General features: G+C 43.2%; 1 protein-coding gene across 1 annotated transcript in view; it reads left to right on the plus strand.

Moving 5' to 3' along the window:
- Positions 1–21,455, plus strand: part of TESMIN (testis expressed metallothionein like protein) — a 37,026-nt gene that overhangs the window by 5,818 nt on the left and 9,753 nt on the right. The window contains exons 5-6 of the mRNA XM_074371586.1: positions 1,277–1,353; positions 4,962–5,053. Of these exons, the coding sequence (XP_074227687.1) occupies positions 1,277–1,353; positions 4,962–5,053 (169 nt within the window). The remainder of the gene's footprint in view (positions 1–1,276; positions 1,354–4,961; positions 5,054–21,455) is intronic.

Raw genomic sequence — 21,455 nt, forward strand, 5'->3', positions numbered from 1 at the left:
AGTTTTAAGATTGTGTTTACAAAATTAGACACTAATACTTAAAAACTGGGCATCTCTGTGTGTACTATATACATAATCATGTTATTCTAAAGCTGAGTTAACCAGAATATTTCATTATCAGATGATTCACAGACCTTGCCAATAATTTAAATCAATATTAAATCCAAATGTCATTTCAATGGGCCTTTGGAGTCCAGGGCAAAAAGAGTGTTATCTCCTGTTTTATCCTGATGGCCTTTTTATCCAGGGACAGAAAACATGCCTTTAAGACATTCACTTTTCTAGGATGCAAAGTGCTCCCAGAAGGCCTTTGCTGCACACCAGCCACGGACTTTCCGGCTCCGTTCCCGGTGGGTCAGAGCTGCATCTGATCCCCACACAGGCAGAGGAGGGTTCTTTGCTAATTCTCTTCCTCCTGAAAACATGACAACATCCTAATGCATTTAGACCCATAGAAGGAAGCTTTACTTAGTGTTCTCCAAATCTATTTCCTTGTCACGTCATCATACCCTCCCTCTGCCACGCACACGCAGCCCAATCTCCTGTGTCACACAGAGCACACTCTACCAGCATTAAGTAAGTGCATTCTGTTGCTGAGGTCTCAAGGTAACACCACTCTAGGATGCACCTGCCTGGAGCAGGAGATGTGTTATCTGGTAGGTGATCAGGAGACTTAAGACACATTCCTCCTGCCACCTTGACTCACAAACCTGGAGTTTTACTGAGCCCTTAGTGTCTCAGGAATGTTTTTCACAGCACCCTTAGGCCAAAGAAATAGCTATCAGTTTCAGTCTTAAGTAGTTTGGTCCCAATCGCCTAGTAAGTGTTTACATCCTAGTAAGTTCGTAAGCATGTGAAGAAAGAAGACACGTAAACTGAAAGTCATCCATGTGCTGTCCTCCGGAGGACACTGTGCTTTCCTTGAGAACGTGACGTATCGAGTGCCTCCCTGGCGAGCGTGCTGCGGCGCTCCAGGGCACCTTGGCACGCAGCTTGGGAGCCTGGGCAGTAGCGGCACTTTTTAGAGTAGTAAAGTGTCCCTGGGAGGTCAAGTTAGCTTTATGACAAAGAAAAAGGGTGTAGTAAGAGAAAAAAACCAAAAACCCCAAAACATTGAAAAACGGAAAGGTTTTATAGAAAACATAAATAAGATCAAGACAAGTGACTTTGCACATGTTAAACTCATGACACATGATTATTTTTGTACTTTCTTCCATGTGCAAGTAGAAAAGGAACAATATGTGCTGTCAATTAATTGCAATTGTCTTCCTTACAGATGCCCCTAAACCTATGACTACTTTAGTAGGAAGATTTTTGCCAGTACCAGCAAAATTAAATCTCATTACACAACAAGTAAGTCATTGTTTTAATAAAAAAAAATACAATGGGGCATTATTGTTTCTTGAAATTTCAATTGTCGAAGTTGGAATTACTCAGAAAATATAATCTATCCTGCATCTTACAATCAGCAGTGAAACATACACCGAGGGTTTAACACCTTCACCCCTGTGTCAGTCACTGGGGGTAGTGGAGTGAGTCTAAGACCCCATTCTCTGCCAACTCATGAAAATGCCTGGCCCTTTCCCACAGCCTCCAGGCCGTAATTCCACCCCATTTGCTGAACTTGTCCTTTGTGGTCCTGCCACCCATCGGCATATACCACCCACTTGGTCTAGAACATCTCTCACCATCCTCAGGGTTAAGGAAATGGCTTTAGAAGTTTAAAATGCTTTTATGATTACACCATAATATGCAAGAGTTAATATAAGACAAATGTTCTCTTTTCCCTAAGTCTTGCTGTAAAATGTCACTTCCCCGGAAGTCTTCTGTAACTCCCCAGTGCAGACAGCCAGTCGCTGTCACAGCGCCTGTTTGAGTCTCCGCACAGCACTGTCACTGTCTTGCGCTCCTCAGTTGGCTGTTTGTTTGCCTGCATCCACCCACGGGGATGCAAGCTCTAAAGGAGCAGAGATCCTGTGATTGTTGTTTGTGACCTGAGAGCTGGGACAAGGCCAGCATGTATGGCATTCATACGGGGTGACCTTTGATAGGGTGGCCCTGGTCCTAGCACTTGGGTTACATCAGGGAGCTAATGCTAAGTGAACCCCCTAAAAGAAATCAAAACATACAGCTCTACCCTCCTGCAGCTTATATGTTTGTGTGAGAGACAGACAATAAGCAAATTTAATCAGGAAATTGTATTGCATGCTGGAAGAGCAGCGGATGGGCACTGGGGGATGGGGCCTAGGGGAGGAAGGCAGGTTGCACAGGTCACAACTGGCTCCGCTGAGAAGGTGACACTTGAACAAAGTCTTGAAAAAGAGGAGGGGTGAACCATGTGACTATCACACAGAAGAACATTCCAGACAGGGGGGACAGCACAGCACAGGTTCAGCCTGCAGTGGAGACAGCAACGAGGCCAGTGGGGCTGGGACGGAGCGAGCAAGAGGGAGGTGGCAGGAGGAAGCCGGAGATGACAGAGATGAGGGACATGACGGAAGGCCTGTGCTTTCTCTCTGCTTGAAAGGGGGCCGGCCCTGAGGCGGGATGAGGTGAGAGCAGGTGTACCTGCTGGTGGAATGGTTTGCATCAGAGACGGTGGTGGCCCTGACCAGGAGGTGGCAGCGGAGGCGAGAAACAGCCTGTCAGGATACTTTCAAGGCTGAGCCAGCAGGGTTTGCTGAGGGACTGCTTGTGAGAGGAACAGAGGGGTCAGGGACGTCCCAGGACCTTCTGCCTGAACTAGCGGAAAGATGGAGCTTCCCTCAAGAGCGATGAGATGGTGCAAGTTTTGTGAGGGAGGCTAGGAGCTCCACTTGGAATGTTAAATGTGAGGTGTCTCTCAGACACACGCGTGATGACGTTGTGTAGGATACACAGGTCTGGCATCCAGAGTGACGAAGGACTGGGCTGGAGGGACGAAGTTGCCAGCGTGTGGATGGCTCTGAACACCCCGAGACTAGAGGAGATCTCTGAGGCAGTGGAGATAAATAGAGTTAACTATTTGCAGAGAGAGTAAATAAATCCTTCTCAAATGATCCATGAGCCAGGAAGGTGAGAGTATTAATCAGGGAAGGAGATGAGTGAGCTGTGATGCCGCGAGCACCGCATACGGAGTCTCTGTTGTTGGGGCTCGGGGGCCTCTCCTTCCTGGCCTCCTCCACGCCACCCGCCTCCTTAACAGTTTCAGCCCCAGTCGGTGGGGCACACGTCGGACTTGCTCTCCCACCGCTAAGATCGTGCACTGAAAGGCCCCTTTGGGCCACAACCTCCTTGCCGTCCCCCACACTCTCCCTCGGCTGTGTTTATTCGTGTTCTCACTTTGGCTCCCCTGGCTTCTCATCCAGGGTGGGCCATACGCAGCGTGGGCAGTTACGTTAGCTGCGCCCTTGCTGCATCGCTAGGGCCCCTTGCTTCCTTGCCAAACCCCAGTGCTGTATATTCTTCAGCGCTTCGCTGCTGCAAGTGTGGTGTGTGGACCAGGAGCACGGGCAGCCCCAGAAGCTTGTGAGAAATGTAGGATCTCAGGCTCCACCCCAGACTCACTGACGCAGAATCTGCATTTTAGGTGTTGTGACAGGGAAAAGCGGCACCTTAGAGTTTACTTCTATCCCAGGCCACCAGATGTTGCCGAGGAAAGTCATAGTTTCTAGGATTAAGTTGCCCTAGATTTACTACCTATGCAGTGCTTAAAAGATGTCTCTTTTTCTCTGCTTTACTTTGGGGCTAAATAAGCAAAGGAGAAAAAGAGAAATTGTATCTGGTTTATGCAGAGAATTGCCTCAACCCCAAGAACTTGAAATCCTTTCTCCAAAAGAATGCAAAACTCTGCACTGCTACCTGCAGACGTCTGCCCAGTAGGTGTCTGGGTGACTGTAAAAGAAACAGTAACTTGTGAGCACCCCCTCCAGTGACCCGAAAGGAGAGCAGAGCCCTCAGCTCTCAGCCAGACCCAAGGAGGGGCCCTGGGGTGACTCCCGTGGGACTTGGGGGGATTTGTAATGAAGGAGTGGGACCCAGGCTGGTTTCTCAGTGTCTTCAGGCCCCAACGGGGAGCGATTGCACACAGTTTAAAAAGAGGCAGAAGAGAGAAAAGGAGGAAGATGAGTAAAATGTGTTTTCCAAGACTATGCTTCTTAAACAAAGTTTATTTTTTAATTTCAAGTCTTCAGGGGAGGAAGAGACCAGGATAGGATGTTTAACTGTGGTATATGCAAATAATCTCAAAACCTAGATGTAGTCAATGCTTTAAATTTCTTCAAGATTCTGATAAGAAGAAAATTAGTTCAGTATTGATTTTGCCACCCTTTCCTCTCCTTGTGAGTCATGCTAGTGGATAATTTAAAGGAAAATGAGAACTGAGAAACAAAGGACATGGATAATGCCGAGATTATGACATTGCTTCTGAATTTGTTAAAATCGACTACAAAGTTTTTCATGACTAGATGAAAAAGTCATGGTTGCCAATGAGACTTCAAATGTCAAGATCTCGTGTTATACCAAGAATATAATAATAATTAAAGAACATTTTAAATTTACAGAAATTTGCAACTGAATTTAGTTCACAATGTGTAGTTCATAAAAATGAATACGATGTGCATTGCAGTATCACTGACCAGCCGACTGACAGCTGTGTGTACTGCTGGTCAGCTTGTGGATGGCCTGGCCCTGAACCCCTAACCCATGTCCCTTTGTCCACAGTCAGGGCTTTCTCACCGGGGGCGTCCTGTGGTTGGGTGGGGCTGTTTGCTGACTAGGGCTGGGCTCCTCCCACTGCCGCTGAAAAGCCTTGGCTGGAACCTGCTCAGGTGCTAGTCACATCATGGGGGTAACAGGGCCCAGACACTGTTGTAAAGGGATTGTGGAAAAAGAATCGTTTTTATCTGTACTTAGGGGCTGACTGGAATAAACTCTTAAGATGTTTACTAATTCAAAATACGCTTGCCTTTGCCTTTAAACAGCTGGATAATACAGCCTTACCATCCGTAGTCAGTGGGTCTGCTTTTCCCTCGGGATCAACTCTTCCAGGACCACCAAATATAACTTTGGCTGGGTAAGGATTAAAAGCAATCAGCTGTCACTTACTTTAATGTAAGAGTTTAAGAGTCTCTTGGGTACATTTGTGATTTTCTTCTGAGTTTTAAAATTAGCTTTACCTGCAAACTTTCATGACTCCTGGAACACCAGTTTGACCTGAAGCAGTGTACTGACAGTGTTACTGTGCGTGTCTGGTTGGTGGTTGCTGCAGGGGCTGACCTGTAACTTCCATTTGCTTCCATCTCTGTCCACTGCTGGTGTCAGTGCTTTGGAGGCTTGCTGCCATTCACAACTCTGTCTGGATTTCACACTGGTTTAAACTTAGCTGCTCTCTTTCTTGTTTGCTATCGTCAACGCAAGTAATGGTGTGGCAGTCACTTCGTGTCGCCAGCGGTCTTACTGTGCCTTTATGGGCTGCCCCTGCCAGCTTCGGTCCCTGTGTGGTAAGCTCACGCTGAGTGGCAGGTGTCGAGGCACGTGGTCTCCTTGTGGACGTGGCAGCACGTATCTGTGACCTTGTCTTGCCATTTTAAACTCATGTCTATAATTGCAACTAATTAAACTAACCAGGCTGGTTGAAACTATTTGTGGAGGTAATATTCATATGCTTCCAGTGGACAGGGTAGCTCTTTCTGTTCACTGAGCCCTTTAGTTGGTTATGAAGATCAGTCTCTTCCTGATTCCAAAAGTTTTAGGGCACACAGTCTAATGCAGATGGACATCTGAGGACCTGAAAGAAATCAGGTCAGGCAATTTACAGAAGGTTAGCTGTGGCCTCTCATGATTCCAGGCTCCTGAAGTGTCTGCCACCAGGTGCACCTTCACTGTGGCATTGGTGTGAGGAGAGTTGTGCAGGGCAGTGTGAAAGGTGAACCACCTGGTAGAGTTCTGGAGACACACGAATTCAATTAATACTCACCTCTGCGTCCTCTCTGAAAAGTGTCAGTTGCTCATGTAATTCACTGCTTCCGTTTCAGCAGTTGGTCTTTGAGCTGGTTGCAATCAGGGCCACGTCAGTTGATGCCTTTCAATCAATGTGATGGGATAATACTGTCCGGGGCCTTTGGCCTGGCCTCACTCTCTTGGCGTCATGGACCAGCCAGGGCGTGGTTGCTGTTACTGCAATTGTTCCTATAACTGTGGCTCTTAACACTTCTGATCAAAGCAAAACCTGTGTAAACAACTTCTGGCTGCTGCTGGCAGTATGAGCTCTCTGATCACACCGTGTGACCTAAGATGTTACAATCCTGAAGATACTCACTTGGCCTTACTTGTAATCTGGGAGCATCCGGCCCACAGCTTTGTACCACCATGTGCTTTACTGTGTCTAGAACCCTAAGGGGATTTGGTGCTTCTAATAGTCTATTTCAAGTGTGTGCTCTCAGAGCTGCAGTGCCATTTGAGGTTTCTCTGTGTCGTAGCTGATGCAGTTTCCACAGAGGAGCAGTTGTGAGCAAGTTTTCACTGCAGTGTGTTTCTTCCCCCCCCCCAGCCCCCACTTTCCCAGTCTCTATGAGGTTTTCTTGACTGTGAAGTAATTACGCAGGTCATAAAATATTTCTCTATTATAAATGATGTGCCAGGAACAACATGAGCTTTGTTTCGGTAATTTTTTTGCTGCAAATAATTAGTTGATTTGATGTCCTTGCACTAAATCAGCCAGATGATTTTTATGTCAATATCCGCAGTGCTGACGGGTGTCCTGGAATCTCTACCGGTTTATCACTTGCAGTGAGGGAGCAGTCGGAACACCGCTGGTGGGTTCACTCTGTACGAGTCCCAGCCACACCTGACTTGCTGTACCTCTTCACCTCTTTAGATGCATTGTTCGGCTTTTTTTTTTCTTTTGACTTCCACAAGATAATGAGGTCAGATTAGGTCTGAAGATAATCAGAAAGGAAATTCAGCCCAATATGGTTTAAACATTCTACTCTAGTAGATGACATGGAAGAAGGCCAGCTCGGACCTATGGCCAGTAGTCCACGTGGGCGAATTCGCCCCGTCACCATTCTTTACAGGCGGGTGGTGAGCTGGCTAACTTATTAACTAGCTTATCATATTAATAAAAATTCACATCCTGTCACTCTGCATAGCTTTAATGATCTGATTATCAATCAGATTACATGAAATTCTGTTTCATACATCATTGATGCTATTATTTTTGGTAAAATAATGAACATTATAATAAAGAATATTCAAGAGTCTGCTTCTGGAAATTTTTACTTAAAGATGAGGTCATATCTCGTTGTGGTACAGTGTATTTATAATGATTCTCTGAGGCAAACTTGTGCAGATCTCTTCTCTTTAATTTTCAAATTGGCAGAAGAAAGTGGTCAAACATTATTAGACCCATGGAAGTTTTTTCCCAGTGTGGTCCATCACAATCAGCCTGTCCCCTTGCTGTCCCTTCAGGTGCTCTGTGCTCATCCCTAACATGGCGTCTTTGCTCATGCAGTTGTTTCAACATCCTTTTGTTGGATAACAAAAACCTTCACACCCTTGAAAGTTGATGTCAAGTTCTACTTCTTTCAGAAGTATTTTGTTTTTATAGCTATATCAAACTATCCTGCCTCTGAATTTTGTATCATTTACAATCAGTTTCAAACAATTTGATAGTTGATTCTATAATTTCATCTATTCTCTAATTTCTCAATTGTGTATATATCATGTCCCAAATTATTTGATGGATTCCTCCAGGACAGGCACTGTACCGATACATATACATATACATACACACACACACACACACACACACATATATATATATATTTTTTTTTTTTGGCGTTCCCCTGCAGCACTTAGGACAGTCCTGGCCATATGATGACCTCTTAGTAAATGCCTGTTGGCATCTTGCTAACACCGTAGACACTTACTGCATGTACTCTCTCCTTCCACAGTTATGGCAAGTCACCACTGGAGTGTCTCCGTGTACCCCATCCCATTTCTGAAGGGAAGAGTTTGGGTTCTTCTGGACAAATAATGCCAGGCTACCCCGTGCCCCATTTTAGAGGCAGGGCTGAGGGCTGGGTGAGAGCAGTGAAGTGGGTGCCACGTCCCCCTCCCCTGACAGCCCATGTCCGATCCACAACGGGTGGGCAGGGGCAGTGTAGCCGGATCTGCCACTTCCGGGCACCGAGAGGAAGGAAGGCTGCAGCTCTCTGGTCTACAAAGGGGAAAATTAACCAGATGCAGAATAAATTAGTATAGCATTCCGTGACATAGCATGGGGACATTATCTTAAAAATGAGATACATCTCCAGGAGAAGTAAGGCTTAGCAGCTCACCTGTGTGCCAGTTACCACTCCCCGTTTCAAATGGCATGGTGGGAGCAGGTCATGAAGTAGAAGCATAGTCATGAGCGTAGTTGGGAGGACTGATGAGTGGAATGTGCGGGGGCAGAGGGGAGGTGGGCCGAGCGAGGGCTACGCTGACCTCAGTTCCAACCGAAGGCACCCATGTGTGCTTGGGCACAGAGCACAGGGCATTTGGGCTGGCCTAGCACGCCCTTCAGGGTCATTGCATTGGTTCCAACTGGGGTAATTCCCGTGCTCTGTGGGGTGACAGGAGACTGTCAGCAAGCATCGTGTGTGCCAAGTACTGGTGTAGACCTGCAGGAAACCTGAAACCAAGAGGTGTCCCCGCCCCATCAGAAGCAGCCAGTGGTTACAGAGGTGAAGCTGTACATGTGGCCTCAGGGAGCAGGTGGCCACAGGAGATGGACACACACCCCAGGAGGGAGAGCCCTGGTCACAGTTGTGTTTTGGCATGTGTGGTCCTCCTCACTGTGATCTACCAAACATCTGAGCTTGGCAATATTCCCTCAACCCTTAGGGAACCCTAGGAGTTCCCACAGGGAGCAGCATTTATAAGCAACGCTTGGGACCTTGTCCCAATTTCTCTGCCCGCAGCTGCCCCTCGTGTGTAGCAGCATCCTACACATGGTCATCTCTCCTCCTCTGATGCCCCTGAGGATGGCTTCTGGGCTGACCCCCTAAGGCATGGTTGGGAGGGTGAACCCCAGTGCCCACATGACACATGCAAAACATACTTTGACACTGCTGGTTGTACTGGTCGGACAGTTCTCATGCTGCTGTGACGGTGCGAGTGATGGCTTATCTGTTGTTCTTTCATTCATACTTTCCATTAGTGTTCAGATTTGGGAAAATACAAAAAATAAAAACAAAAAGAGCTCTTTGGTGTGGGGAGCCACACACAATAGAGGTTTAAACAGATCAATGGATATAAATGCAGGGAAGGCTTCTTGGGGAGGGGACAGCAGTAGGACCCTGCCCAGCACCCCACTGGATCTCTGGGCTGAGCTGGGCCTGGCTGGGTGGCTCCTTCACGTTGTGAACACGCAGAGCACCCCATCGCATGACCAGGCACTGATAGATAATACCTGTATCTATCCGGTGTTGAGCTTTTCAGTATTTGTTCAAAAACACCAGATGCTTAGCTAATTCTCTTTTTAAAGAGTAACCATCTGAATACATTTTCTTTTTTAATCTTTATAGAGTAACTCTTAGTTCATGGGACACAAAGTCTAAAAAGCCATGTAACTGTACCAAATCCCAGTGTCTGAAATTGTAAGTAATCACAAATCCTTCGTTACTAAGTAGAAATAAGGCTGTTTAGAGTCAGTAAGTGGAGCAGAGTCCAGGCAAACCTGAATGGCGAGCAGCGTACATGCTACAGCTAAGACTCAACAGCCCTGCCCTGACGCTCATCGTAAACCAGAGCAACGAGAATTCACACTCTGTACAAACCCAGTTAGGATCTCTTGGTATCATCTTGACCAACTAACTTAGTAAAAGCACCTCCGCCACCTCCAATGGTGTGATTTTCTCAGGGTTTGGTTTACATCCTCTAGCCCCTCAGACAAGCACGGCACACAGCATCCTTGCTGAGCACTAACTGTAACATTTCCACATCCTAGTTTTTAAGTCTGATGAATCCGTTTACTCTATATTGAAATTTTCTCAGAAATATTCTCCCCAAGGGATGCCAGGTCCTCGGAGGCTCAGTCAGGGGATGGTGGGGCAGATGGTGAAGCAGAATCATGGGCCGGGGTGGACCGTGTGGCTGATATAGGAGGTGGGCCAGTGACCATGATTGACAGCACTGTGAACTAGAGGTTCCGCTCCCACCCTGTCCCATGTCCCTTGTAGACAATTGTGTGGTCTGCCCGCTCTCAGCTTCTCCTGCGGGCTGCCATTTTCTGCCCCAAAAGCCTACCTAGCCCTAAGTTACCTGTTGGAAGAATCTCATCTCATCCCAGTGTCTAACAACCCTAACCACCGTCTCCACACGATTTTTCCATTGCAGAGCTCCTCCTGAAGTCACTGAGAGCTCCATTGATGGGACGGTGATGTGGGGGTGCAGAAGTGGGTAAAAATCCAGAAGCCCGTAAAACTTTGTTCACAAAACAAAACTGAAAAAAGAATTGATTTTTTAAGTTAATGCTGAAGTCCGGGTTGACTGTATGTAAATATTGAGTTGTCATTGGTTTAGTATGTGAATGCAAGTCACGTACCTCTCTGAACACTGGAAACGCCAGGAGACAACTGATCAGGACTTCTGGAAGCGCAGCGGGGTGAGAGGAAGGAGAACAGAGGGGAAAGCCCGGACTCTGTGACACTGTCGAGCCAGTGGCCTGCCCAGATGGAGACTTCTGACGCGGTGGAGGACGAGGTGGTAGTGTCTAGAGTGGACAGAGCCAGGAGAGGGGTGGGTTCCCGTGGACAGGGGCTGCTAAACTGCTGGTCCGTAACCCACGAAGCCTAGAGGAAGGGGTTGAATATGACTGGGGACAAAGAGGTAACTCCTAAGGACTTGGAAATAAGATGAGTCTCCATGAAGTGTTTCACTTGTTGACTACCTCGCAATGGAGAAGCCAAAGAAATAGCTTCTTGCCTAGAAGCAGCTTTCCAGATTAATTGGGGACTGATACACTAAAGAAAGAGTTTATCATCACAAGGGGGCTTGGTCAGCATTTGAACAAAGGAAAAGGAGGTCCAGAGTGTCTCCAGTGCTGTCCAGACAGAGGAGGCACTGTCTCCGGGGGACGCGGGCATTGCCTCCGGAGGACATGGGCACTGCCTCCGGGGGATGCGGGCACTGCCTTCTCCAATAAGTGCCATGTGCTGCGTGCCTCACATGACACTCTGTGACTCTGCACTTCTAAATCCATGCTCATCACCAATGATGTAGCTTCCTCGGTCGCTCCATACTGAGGAGCAGGGGGCCCTCGATAGAGGATGTGGATATTTCAGGCCCTGGAGGAGTTGTTATTTCCATCATAAATTAACACGTGCTTCCTGGTTTGGTTGGTATCAGTAGCACTAAGAAACCAGTTATCTCTGGAAATGCTGTTTTTGGAAAGGCTAAGGAATGGGCAAATTCACCCACACAGAGCTTCTTGGTGAAGGAGCTGTGACCTTGTGCTGGTGGCAACCCCACGCTGTCTCTCCACGTGTGCCACCGGCACTCGTACTGAACAGATATAGGAGTGGAGTCACCATTAGTTCCTCTTCTATCAAGTGTGGCATAATCACAAGTAATAGCTCTTTGTTTTCTTCAGCTGTCTACTCCCCACAGCTAAGTCATGTTCTCAAGGCAATAGAATGTAATTTTCTTAGGGTGCATTTGTCCTACTTTATTGGAAGTCTCTACTGGATAAAGGTTATGAAGGATTAATACTAATTGTACATTAATAAAGACAAAACCATATTATTGTATTTTTTTCTTCTTTTTTTCTTTTTAGTGGAGGTACTGGGGATTGAACCCAGGATCTTGTATGTGCTAAGCACGTGCTCTACCACTGAGATCTACCCTTCCTCCGCATTATTGTATTTTTAAAAAATCAAAGTGATAGATACACATGGATAAAAGTCAGTGACTATATCTGGATTTTGATGGAAAGTAATGGTACCCTGCTCCACTCTTCCCATTCTCTGGACTCCCCCTGGAAGCTACCATTTTACTGACTTCTGTTTTCAGATTTTCTAGGTTTGCTTCCACATCTGTAAAGATGATCTGTTGCCTTCTTGCTGTGGTAGATGAGGGGTCCATTCTCTGCACACATCCCCTTCGCCTTCCTCCTCCAAACAGAGCTAGAGGTGCCCTTGTGGTTCTTTTCTGGGTACCCTGAAAACTTGAAATAATATACTTCAAACTTTTGTTGTTATTCAATTAGCCATAAAAAGTTGGAAATTATTTTTAAATGATAAAATGAATCTATACAATTAAAATGGTATTGATGTGAACTTAATTAAAAAGTAGATAAATATTTTGTGATTATTTTATTAAAAACTTACCGCTTATTAAAAAATAATTTTAAGATTTTAAAAGTAGCTCATGTCAACTTTCCATCACTGTTGAAATAATCTTTAAGCATTTGAAACATTGATTTCCTTCATGATTAGTTTATTAAAGCATTCATTGTAAACCCACTTTTGTAACAGGGCTTTTTATGATACAGGCAGGGACATAAATGATAAATTCTAAAACCTTTGGACAATAATTTCATAGAGTGAGAAGGACCCCTATGCAGTGGGGTGGAGAAAGGGCTCTTCTTCGTGAGCACTCTGAAGGAAGGACTTGGTTTTATGTTATGAGCACAGAGATTTTTCAGGGCAATTTTAATTAGACCTTTCTTATATCGACTTTAAACAAATCTAGACTCAGTTTTTAAGCATCTTCCATTTCAATTCAATTTTTGCTGAGATATTGGGTGGGTTTTTTGGGGGAGCAGTTATATGGTCTAATTTTTTCACCCTAATCAAATTTAAATCAAGATTTTAATCATAGATTAAGCAGTCTCCGATATTGCTCTTCAAATGAACTTTAGTCTCTGGTTAATTGGATTAACTCATTAATTAGGCAGAATTCTGTGGAGCAGGTCGTCAAATCTGCATGGCCATTTTTTGGTAGTCTCTTGTTCCTTACTTATACTTTTGATCCCTTCTTTTATGTTTTACAATTTAAAAAATACTTTATTTCTATTCTGTGGTTTATAATTCTAGAATTAAAGTTTCTGCTTACTGATTCTGGTGTTTGTTTCTTGATCTTTACTCTTTATGGCTTGTGACCTCATGTACTTTGTGATTTTGTGTGTGTGTGAATACAATCATTGGAACTTTATCTGTGGAAATTCTTTGAGGCTACCTTGAGAGTGCATTCCTTCAGAGAACATCTGCGTTTGCTTTTACTTGGGGCTTGGTGGCACTTTCAGTTTGGACAACCTGAAAGTTTTGGCTAAGATTTTTTTTGTTAGGCCACACAGTTAGTATGAATTCAGGTCTCAAACCCAGCTGAGCCCCCCTCCTTCCAAGCCAATGCCCAGATGCATTTTTCTTGCCCTTTCTTTTGCAGGCATTTTTCCTAGTTCATTCTTGCACTGGGTGCAGACCCTCCACTGTTCCAGCTTTATGTGTAGATCTTTGAGCTGATCCCACGCCTTGAGCATTAATATATATAAATACATTAAATATGCAAACACATATGTTAACATATATAAAACACTTAGAGCAATGGCTGGCACGTTGTAAATGTTCTGTTTGCCATCACTATAGCTGTTGTCCCCCCTTCTTTCTCCAAGTAACAGTTAAAACCAAGGCCCTTGGTTGTTGGGATAGCTGCAGGCTTCAGCCTTAGTTTTTACTTCTCTATTTTTTGGCCTTTGAGAGGTTTCTTTAATTTTTTACCAGCTCAAATATGCATCTAAAATGTTTTAAATATTTAATCCAGTGTTTTAAAGTGTTATATAGCTGGGGATTTGTCGGGATGCCAATGAATGAAGAATGAGTTTGGAAAATAGATCGTCTCAGGTCTTTTCAAACACTAAGACTAAAATTCTAGGATATAATGTGCCTGTGGGAAGTGAACGTACCACAGGGCATCAGGTATCTTCTTGAACAGTATCATGACCTTCTCATTAAGTGACAGAGCAGAATTACCCACAAGGTGTTGGAATGTTGCTAGCCTGCCAGCACTGGAACCGTCTGTACCTCAAGGACAGCATCTTCAATAGATGATGCCGATTTGGTGTTTCACAGCCAAGGGGAGAGCCACCAAACCTCAAGTGATGGCTGCAGTTGTGGTTTCCTAGGCAGCTGTGAGAGTAGACTGAAGAAGGGGGACAATGCAAACACCTAGTACAAGAATACCTAGACTGTGGGTGGGGATGGTGACAAAGCAGGGACCCACAGGACTGAGGCATACCCTGAAAGACCACCATCCACTCTCATCCATGATCTTGACTGACTCACCAAGCAGGGGAGCCTGAGCCCAGGATGACGCTTTTCCAGCTCTCTTGTTGCTGCCACTGTTGCTGTTACCAACTGGAGAGAGAAGTCTGACTGAGCCTACTGGGAGAGGAAAGCAACTTTGCAAAGAAGGGAAGCCCACGTAAGTGGTAAGAAGGGAGTGGAAGTTTGGTTGGGGGCCAAGGTGTGTATCCTGACTTTACATACTGTTTTCAACCCGGTCTAGCCCTCACTCTGGCCCTGGGAAAAGAGCACGTGTGCATGACCATAAGCCTTACGACGAGGAGGACTGTGTCTTTCTTACGACTATCGCCAGCGTCTAGCACGAGGTCCGGTGTTCACTGGACACTCAATACGCGTGACTTAAAGTGATCAGTGACTTTTGATTAACAGAATTTTGAAATTTAATGTAGTCTAAATTTTCACTGGTCTTTATTATTTGTGCCTTTTTGTGCCTTGTTCAAGAAATCTGCCCATATCCCAAGGTTAAATAGAGTGTCTTCTAAAAGTTTTGAAAGTCTGCTTTTTGTCATTGAGGCCCTGATGCACCTGAAATTGGTTTTTGTGAATGGTATTAGATAGGGAGCTAATTATTTTTCCTGTATATACAATTAATTGTCTAGCACTATTTACTGCAAAACCCTAATAAATTCCCCCACAATCTGCAATGTGTTCACTGTCAGCTGTTGAGGATAGAAGTACATGTGTAGGTCTGGTTCTGGGTTTTTTGATCCTGCCCATGCATGGATCCCACTTCTTAGTTGTAATGATTCATCTGTGAATTTCCTTCACCTTTGTATTTACACAATCACCTCATCTGCAAGTAAAGACCACGATACCTCCCCCATCTTTTCCTTTTCCTTGCCTGATAGTCTTAGCTGGGACCTCTACCGCAGTGATGAAGGGAGGTGCGGATGCTGGGCATTGCCTTGCTCGTGATTTTAATAGAAACACTTGCCCTGCGCTAAATGAGATATTTGCTCTAAGGTTTTGAGGTCTCTGTAGGAGGAAGACGCTGTAACAGAGACTAAACTACAGCCATTTCAGGGCTCTCATGGCAGCTAATCAGTATTAGTGTCTCAGCCTCCTTTATCAGTTGCTCTGCCATCCTCAGAGTGACTCCACTCTGTGGCTAAGAAGGCTGGCCCAGCCTCCGCATGCACATTCACATTCCAGCCACTGGGGAAGAGAAAAGAGCAGGGCAAAGATACCCTCTTTGCCTTTTAAGGCATAACTAGAAATGGCCACAATTACTTCCACTCACATTCCCTTGGCCAGAACCTGTCATGTGGTCAGACCAAGCCATGCAGGGAGCTGGGAAATGGAGTAGAAATTGGGTGGAGACGACCACATGCTCAACTAGAGTTGCTGTCAGTATAGAGTAAGGGGGGGAGGCTAAGGAAGTGTCTGGCTTCCTAAGGGGTTTCCTTTTTTTGTTCTTGTTATAAATGAATGGTGGATTTTATCAGAGCCTTTTTTCCTATATGCATTGAAATGATTGAATTATTTTTCTCTTTTAATTTTACAATATGATCTATTACAACATTTTTTCATGGTCATCCACCTTTGTATGCCAGGGATTGAACCCAATTTGATCATGAGGTACTGATTTTGTCTTTTGTATGCACTGCAAGATTTAGTTTTCTTATATTTTGTTAGGATTTTGGTATCTTCTTCATGAGTGAGATAGATCTGTAATTTTCCTTTCTCACATTTTCTTTGTTTTTTTTCGGCGTCAGTGCTGTATTTCCTAATGAAATGCATTAGCAGTCTTCTCCATCCCCACTGGACCCTATTCTTTTTCTCTAGCCTCTGAAAAAGTTTGGGTAAAGTAGGATTTATTAGTTCTTTGAAGTTTGGTTAAACTTTGCTTGTAAAACTCTCTGGGCTGGTGTCTTGGGGCTTTGGAGTCACGGAATTAGTCATTCACTTTGTTTAGTAGTTACTGCTTTCTCTTAGTTTGTGTTTCTTCTTTGGTCCATTTTGATATTTTATGTTTTCTTGAGAACTGTTGATTTCTTTTAATTTTCAAATCTATTCATATACCCTGTTCATATATTCTTATATTATTTTAAAAATTATCTCTGTATCTGTAGTTATAGCCTTTTAAATGTTCTAATTTTAATTTCTGCTGTTGTTTATTTGTGCCTTTCTCCTTCTCGGTCAGTCTCATGCGACGTTCATCTATTTTGTCGGTCTTTTCAGGGCACCGACTTCTGGTTTTATTGATTTTCTCACTTGTATTTCTGTTTCCTATTTCAGAAGTTTATTATTACTCTTTACTATTTTCTCCCTCACACTATTATTATTTTACTCTCTTGTTTTACTAGCTTTTTGTGTTAAATGTTTATTTATTTCCAATCTTTTTTTGATTTTTTAGCAAATGCATTTGAAGCTATAAATTGTCCCTAGATACTGCTTTACTGCATCCACTAAGAGTTGACATGTGGTACTTTCATTGCCATTCACTTGAAATATTTTGTAGTTTTCATTGTAATGTTTTCTTCACGTCATGACTTATTTAGGTGTACATTTCATAGTGTCCAGATGTGTATGTATGCATATACGTGTATGTATGTATGTATATATATATATTTTTTAAAGCAATATTCTTTTTTAATTTTTATGTTTAATTATAATGTGGTCAGATAATATGGTCTATATGATATCAATGCTTTGAAATTAATGAACACTTTCATATATCTTAATGTTTGATCAATTTTTAAAATATTCTATATTAACTTTAAAATGTATATTCTCTTTGTTGGATGCATTACTATTCATTAGCTTGAGTTTGTTCACTTTGTTTTTTAAATATGCTGAATGTTATTAAACTTTGTGTGATTTATCTGTTTTTGATAAAAGTGCATTAAGACCTCTCGCTATAACTTGTGAATTTGCTTGTTTTCTCCTTATGATTCCGTCTTGGTTTATATATTTTAAGTCCATAGTGAAAAGTATACAAATTCATGATTGTTACATCTTTTTGGTGAATTCTTCCTTCAGCTGGTAAATATAACTCTGTATCCTGTTGCTTTTTGAGTTAAATTATTTTGGCGGGGAGTTTGCTATTAATGCTACTATACCATATTTTCTTTGGTTAGTATCAGCAGGTTGTGTTCATAACATCCCTTTATGTTCATACTTTCTGTGTGGTAGTTTTGTTTTAGGTGTGTCTCCTGTTTTCTAAATATAGCTAGCTTCTTAAAAAGCGAATCTAATGATCCATTTTTTTAATAGGCTTCTTTAATCCATACTTTTTTATACTTTTAAAAACTAACAAATGTGATTTACTTATATTAAGAATAAAATTAGATTTCTGAGCCAGAATCGGTAGACTTGGTAACCCCTTGGGTGTGAGAAAAGAGAGAAAGGTAATGGTCAGAAATGACTCAGAAATGTTACCGAGGAGAGGATGACACTGCGAATGCAGAGAGGGACCACAGCGCCAGCAGGTGAGGGATGAAGAAGAGGTCAGGAGCTGAGGCACAGGTGCAGTGAGGCAGAGGTAGAAATGTCTGACAGGAAGTGAGGAGTGTGGTTCTAGAGCACCACGGTGTCACACGTGGCTGAGAGGTGCGGTGCAGTGAAGAGGTCCTGACATTTTCCAGTAAGAAGGTTGTTGACCACCTTGGAGAGTTAGCGGGTAGAGAACATCTGAGCACCATGGGTTACAGAATGAGTGGGAGAGGGAAGCGTTCATGGAAACCTGTGTGCGCCAGGGCCAAGGGGCAGATGCAGTGGTTTCATAAGAACCTGGGCCAGGCCTGCCTAGGGTCTCCTAGGGACGTGGGGGATGGCTGCAACTCACCCAGGGGACATAAAAGCTGGTGGCAGATATTCTGGGAGTGTTCATCTACATGAGCTTTCCTGGAGGCTGACATCTTGATTAGATCATTAGCACCAAGACCCAGCCCCACCCAACAGCCTATAGGGAAGCCTTAGGCCAAACAACATGGAGGGTGGGACGCAGTCCCACCCATCAGCAGGCTTCCTCAGCTACAAAGGCCTCTAGACACAGCCCTACCTACCAGAGGTCCAAGACCGAGCTGCACCCAGCAGTGGGCAGGCACTGGCTCCTCCTGCCAGGAAACCTGCATAAGCCTCTAGTCTAGTTCCATCCACCAGGGGCAGATACTAGAAATAAGAAAACAATAATCCCAAAGACTGTGGAAGGAGTCCACAAACACATAGAAAGATAGACAATATGAGGCAGCAAAGGAATATCTCCCAGGCCAAGGCACAAGGTAAAATCCTAGAAGAAGAAATAAGTGATGAGGAGGTAGGCAATTTATCTGAGAAAGAGTTTAAAGTAATCAAGGTGAAGATGTTCAGAGAACTCGAGAGGAGTATAGAGGCACAGAGCGAAGTTTTTTAGCAAAGGGTTGGAATAAAGAATACTCAAACAGAGTTGAAGAACAAAATCACTGAAATGAATAACACACTAGAAGGAACCGAGAACAGACTATATGAGGCAGATCGAATCAGTGAGCTAGAAGACAGATTAGTGGAAATCACTACTGCAGAACAGAAAAAGAAAAAGAATGAAAAGAAATGAGGATAGTTTAAGAGAGCTCTGGGACAACATGAAGAGCACTAATATTCGCATTATAGGGGTCCCAGAAAGAGAAGAGAGAGAGAAAGGACCTGAGAAAATTTTTGTAGAGATAATCACCATAAATGTCCCTAACTTAGGGAAGGAAGTAGCCACCCAAGTCCTGGAAGTGCAGAGAGTTCCACACAGGATCAACCCAAAGAGGAACATGCTGAGGCACACAGTCATCAAATTGACAACAATTAAGGATAAGGTGAAAATATTAAAATTTGCAAGAGAAAAGCAACAAAACATACAAGGGAACTCCCATAAGGTTATCAGCTGATTTTTCAGCAGATGCTCTACAGGCCAGAAGGGAGTGACACAATATATTTAAAGTGGTGCAAGGGGGAAACTTACAGCCAAGAATACTCTATCCAGCAAGGCTCTCGTTCAGACTTGGAAAAATCAAAAGCTTCACAGATAAACAAAAGCTAAAAGATTTCAGCATCACCAAACCAGCTTTACAACAAATTATTAAAGGACCTTCTCTAGTCATCAAACCGTAAGAAAAGAGAACAAAAAGAAGAAGGAGAAAAACAAAACAGAGACCTACAAAAGCTTGTTTTGGCTGTTCAGGCTCTTTTGTGGTTCCTTATAAATTCTGGAATTGCTTTCTCTAGCTCTGTGAGGAATGTCACGAGTACTTTGACAGGGGTCGGGTTGGGTCTGTGGGTTGCTTTGGGTAGTTGGCCATTTTGACAATGTTGATTCTTCCAGTTCAGGAGCACAAGAAATCTTTCCCTTTTTTAGTGTCATTTTTGTTTTCAGAGTATAGGTAACCTCCTTGGTTAAGTTTATTTCTAGGTATTTTGTTGTTTTTGATGTAATGGAAATGTTTGTGTTAGTTATAAAATTGTGGGTTTTGAAATGAAAAAAAAATGAATGAAGGGCTGCAAATGGCAAAATATCCTTCCTTCTTATGGGCGAGTTGTAGTCCATTCTCTATATATGTATATACACACACCCACACATATATGCTGCGTCTACTGTGTTCAATTATTGATGTGCACTTAGGATGCCACCATATCATGGCAATTATAAATAATGTTACTGTTAATAGCAGGGTGTGTGTATCTTTTTGGATTACTTTTTATTTTGTGATTGGCTTTATTCCTTTGATAACTATGTAAATTTAAAAATCTAAAGCTCTAAATGTTCTTAGAAACAAGGAACGGTACATATATGTAAATTTTAAAATATATACACAGTGAAAAAAAAAAGAAATGAGCTATCAAGCCATGAAAGACATGGAAGAAACTTAAAAGACATATTACTAAATGAAAGAAGCCAGTCTGAAAAGGCTACAAAATGTATGATTCCAACCAAATGACATTCAAAGCTACAGAAACAATAAAAAGATTGTGGTTTCCAGGGGTTTGGGGAGAGGGAAGAGGGGAGGAATGAATAAATGGAGCACAAGGGATTTTTAGGGAATGAAATTATTCTGTGTGATACTATAGTGGTGGCTCATGTCATTATGCATTTGTCAAAACCCATAGAATGTACAACATCAAGAGTGAACCTTAATGTAAACTATGGACTTTGGTTGATTAAAAAAAAAAAAAAGAATGAGTGGGAGATGAGGAGGATAAGCTTCAAACGTGGCCAGCCCTTCCCTGATGTTTGGGGAAGAAGAAAATGAGGGGTTGGTGGTACAGATTTACAAATCTCCAACCTAGAGTTTAAAACAAAGAGGGGGAAGAGTTAATAAATAAAATCACCCAGCAAAATGTGTAAAGCAAGAAAAGAAACATGCCAAGCCCCACGTCAGTGACAAAACAGTTTGACGAGGTATAAAATTCCAGACTGTCAGTTTTTTTCTCAGTGCTTTGAAGATGCTATTCCACTGTTTTCCATTATTTCTAACAGAAGTCAGTGGTCAGTCTAGGTAATCTGTCTTTTCTCTCTGGTGTTTTTGCAATTTTCTTTTTATCTTTGGTTTTTCTTTTTACCTGCCTTTTAGGGGTTCATTGGGTTTGTGAAATCTGAAGATCTACAACTTTCAACAGCTCTGGAAAACTCACAGATATCCTCACTTCAAAGATGCCTCTCTTCCATTTCCTCTTTTCTGTCCTTCTGCCATGCTAATCAGATACACATGAGCCCCCTGGCTACTGACCATTTCTCTTAGCCTCTCTTCCATATTTTTAACTTTTTTGTGTTTTTATGCTGAATCTGGATCCAATTTCTGTATCTTTCAGTTTCAGTTTTATCTTTCTGACTTTTAATTTAGTTATTATTCTTATCCAGGTCACATGCACATAGTTTAAAGAGCCAAATAATTATACAAGATTTATGACAAAAAAAAGGAGTTCCCTGACAATTGTTCCTTATTTTCTGATCTCCAGGAATTTTCAGCCCTTAACCAAATCTTTTAACATTTGCCTCCATAAATCTAAACAACATGCCTGTATTGCTGCTTGCTGGCTTTTAAGTTCTGGCGTGACCACTTGTTTTCACATCATGAAAGATGTGAGAAAAGCTCTGTTTATTCTTCCCACCTACTTGTAATCCGCCTCCTGACACGCATGTTTCCCATACTCGGGCATTGGATG

The sequence above is a fragment of the Camelus bactrianus genome, chromosome 10 (genome assembly GCF_048773025.1).
Source record: "Camelus bactrianus isolate YW-2024 breed Bactrian camel chromosome 10, ASM4877302v1, whole genome shotgun sequence".
Taxonomy (NCBI): domain Eukaryota; kingdom Metazoa; phylum Chordata; class Mammalia; order Artiodactyla; family Camelidae; genus Camelus; species Camelus bactrianus.